Here is a 2,593-nt window from a genome sequence, read left to right as displayed (position 1 = left end):
TCCCATGGGTGCTCAAAGAATAACCTGTATAGCAAGCTGCTGGTGACCTTCTATGGATCTTGTATTGAGAGCCTGCTGACATATTGTATTCCTCTGTGGTACACTAGCTGCACTGAAGCAGACAAGAAGAGGCTGCAGAGAGTGTTCAAGACAGCCCAGAAAATTGTCAGCCAGCCTCTTTCTGCCCTGGATGACATCTACAACTCCCACTGTCTCAAAAGCAAGGAATATTGTCAAGGGCAATTCACACCCGTGCTACGGTCTGTTGAACCTGCTAACCTCTGGGAGGCAATACAGGGGCATTAAGACCAGGACTAGCAGACTTAAGAGCTTCATCCCCAGAGCCCCATAACCTTGTTGAATGCCAAATATTAGTCCTATTCTTGTTGATAGGAATATATTATTTACTTACAACTTCAACAGTGCAATACATAAATGCAAAGCACACTTGTGTAGCTTATAAAAGTATGCTGTGTTATTGTATGTAGCCTTGCACATCAAGGCAGAGCTTTTAATTTTGTTGTACAATGACCAACATTGATTCTGATGGATTAGTTGGTGTAAAAGCAATACGAGTTTTTTTTTTTTTTTTTACCACTAATCATTTTACTCTTTCTGCTTAGTTACTGTTGACCTTAATCAGATCTTTGATTAAAAGAAGCTCATGCCTGTGAGTTCAGTATGTGTTTTTGCTGCTCTTTCAGGTAGTGTGTGTATGGACATGGCATTTTTAAGCCCTGCGGTGGGCTGTTTGTGCATTTTCTATTGGCTCCACCTTCTCTTCTGCAGCAAGAGATCATTGGGCAGCATGACCTCAAAGCAATGGATGCTGGCTGTCTGCTTCTCACTGGCCTCAGGTACTGCACAATCTTTGACATAAATATTTCTTAAGTAGAGGTAACAAGATGAGGATCTTGTGAAAGCTGCAATGCAATATCTTTTTCATATCCTAAAATTTCAGGTGTTAAGGGTATGTTCAGCAATTCTAACTCAACCTTTTAATTCTTTTTATACTGAAAGTACATTTGAATTGTAAATACTTAATGGACTGTCTCAATGCAATATTCCTACTTTCACTGACTTTTCTAGCACTGTTCATCCATTTAATCTAGTGTAACAATAGCATCCTTGCTAAATCCAAGTATATTATTGTTGGTAACGTTTACATCCTCTGATCTCTTCTAGTTTTAGGGACGGCTGAATCGGTCACAACAGAAACTCAGAAATGTAAGTTACTCAGTGTTGGATATTGGCTTAGTTTTACGGTATTTTTATATTCTGGTATAAACTGACGGTCTTGTCTTCCAAGGTATTGTAGGAATAATGCGGAATAGATTTTTCATTATTGAATGCTTTAATTGTATCATGCCAAGAAAAGAGCATGTCAAAGCCTAAAGATGGAATGACAAAATTCCTTGTTCATTAAATGCATCTGTCTTCAGCTATGTTTCACAACAATCACTAAATTGCCCCTTGTCATGATCAGACACTTGTAGGACATTAGGCAGTGGAGTCATCCAGCCTTTCAATGGTTCAAGTTTCTATTTGAGATCCAACTGCTCTTTCACCCTCACCCGGTTCACCCACAATCGGGTTGAATGTGACATCACCATACAGCGAGGTGACAGCGGGCTACTGGTCAAAGTTGAGATAATCATCAACAAAATCAGAGTAGTGTTGCAGAATGGAAGCATCCTGGTGGAGGAGAAAAGGTTTGGCCCCAAACATTTTTGGTTTATGAATCATTCTGGGGGGAGAATCCATGTTCACTATTTGATTTCTGTTTTTGACAGCGTTTCCCTTCCATATGACCACACCTACCAGCATATTTTTCATTATGGCATCTATACTAAACTGAGGAGCTCATTGCTTCCTCTGTCCATTACCTGGCATGACGTACCTGGAGGAATAGACAGTGTGTGGGTAAGAGGACCGCTGAAAATGTTATCGTGGATGCATATGCAGCACATCTGTGTCACCAGAGGTTTGGTGGAATATTTGCAGCTAGTGTAGTAGCCCTAATGTCATCCAATAAAGCTGTTTTAATGGCCTGTTTAAGGTGGAGCTGGAGCAAGAGCTGAGTGCTGACATGACTGGACTGTGTGGCATATACAATGTCTCAGGTATGATGGCTATAATAGTGACATGAGCAGCAGCAGCAGTATGTTGGTGTAAGCAGTAAAAAGTGTGGCTACTACACACAGCAAGTATTAAGATTTAGCTATGTTTATATTCATTTGATGACAGGAAAGTACAACTTTTGGTTTTGCTCTAAGAATGTACCTTATGAAACTAGGTAACAGGCAGCAGTTGATTACAGAGAGCATGATTACAGAGGACATGTGTCAAACCCGAGATCCTGTCTTCACTGTGAATCGGGTAAGTTGACGGTTTGCAGTCCCTACGTGTTTCACATTTGACAAGAAGCCATAGTTCCAGATGTTGATTTCTCTATTTGTAGGTATGTAGACGGTTCTTTTCCAACGCCTTGGATTGTTTGCCAGCCAGAATGTTTTATCATGCCCAGCTCTGTGATGAGAACATCTATGGCTATGAAACGAGCAAATACATTGGCTGTGCTTTCTTCAAAGAA

General features: G+C 40.5%; 1 protein-coding gene across 1 annotated transcript; it reads left to right on the top strand.

Annotated features, from left to right (window-relative positions):
- Nucleotides 1-138: 138 nt before the first annotated feature.
- On the top strand, nt 139-2,590 carry LOC109953912 (uncharacterized; the record flags this gene model as incomplete). The annotated part of the gene is made up of 8 exons (XM_020589349.1): nt 139-260; nt 705-857; nt 1,186-1,227; nt 1,487-1,712; nt 1,794-1,923; nt 2,060-2,123; nt 2,297-2,379; nt 2,462-2,590. Coding segments are annotated over exons 1-8 (897 nt in total), but the record flags the coding sequence as incomplete, so codon positions are not given.
- Between the last annotated feature and the right edge of the window lie 3 nt (nt 2,591-2,593).

The sequence above is a fragment of the Monopterus albus genome, unplaced genomic scaffold, assembly GCF_001952655.1.
Source record: "Monopterus albus unplaced genomic scaffold, M_albus_1.0 scaffold1966.1, whole genome shotgun sequence".
Lineage (NCBI taxonomy): Eukaryota > Metazoa > Chordata > Actinopteri > Synbranchiformes > Synbranchidae > Monopterus > Monopterus albus.
This window is presented reverse-complemented; position numbering and strand designations above follow the sequence as displayed.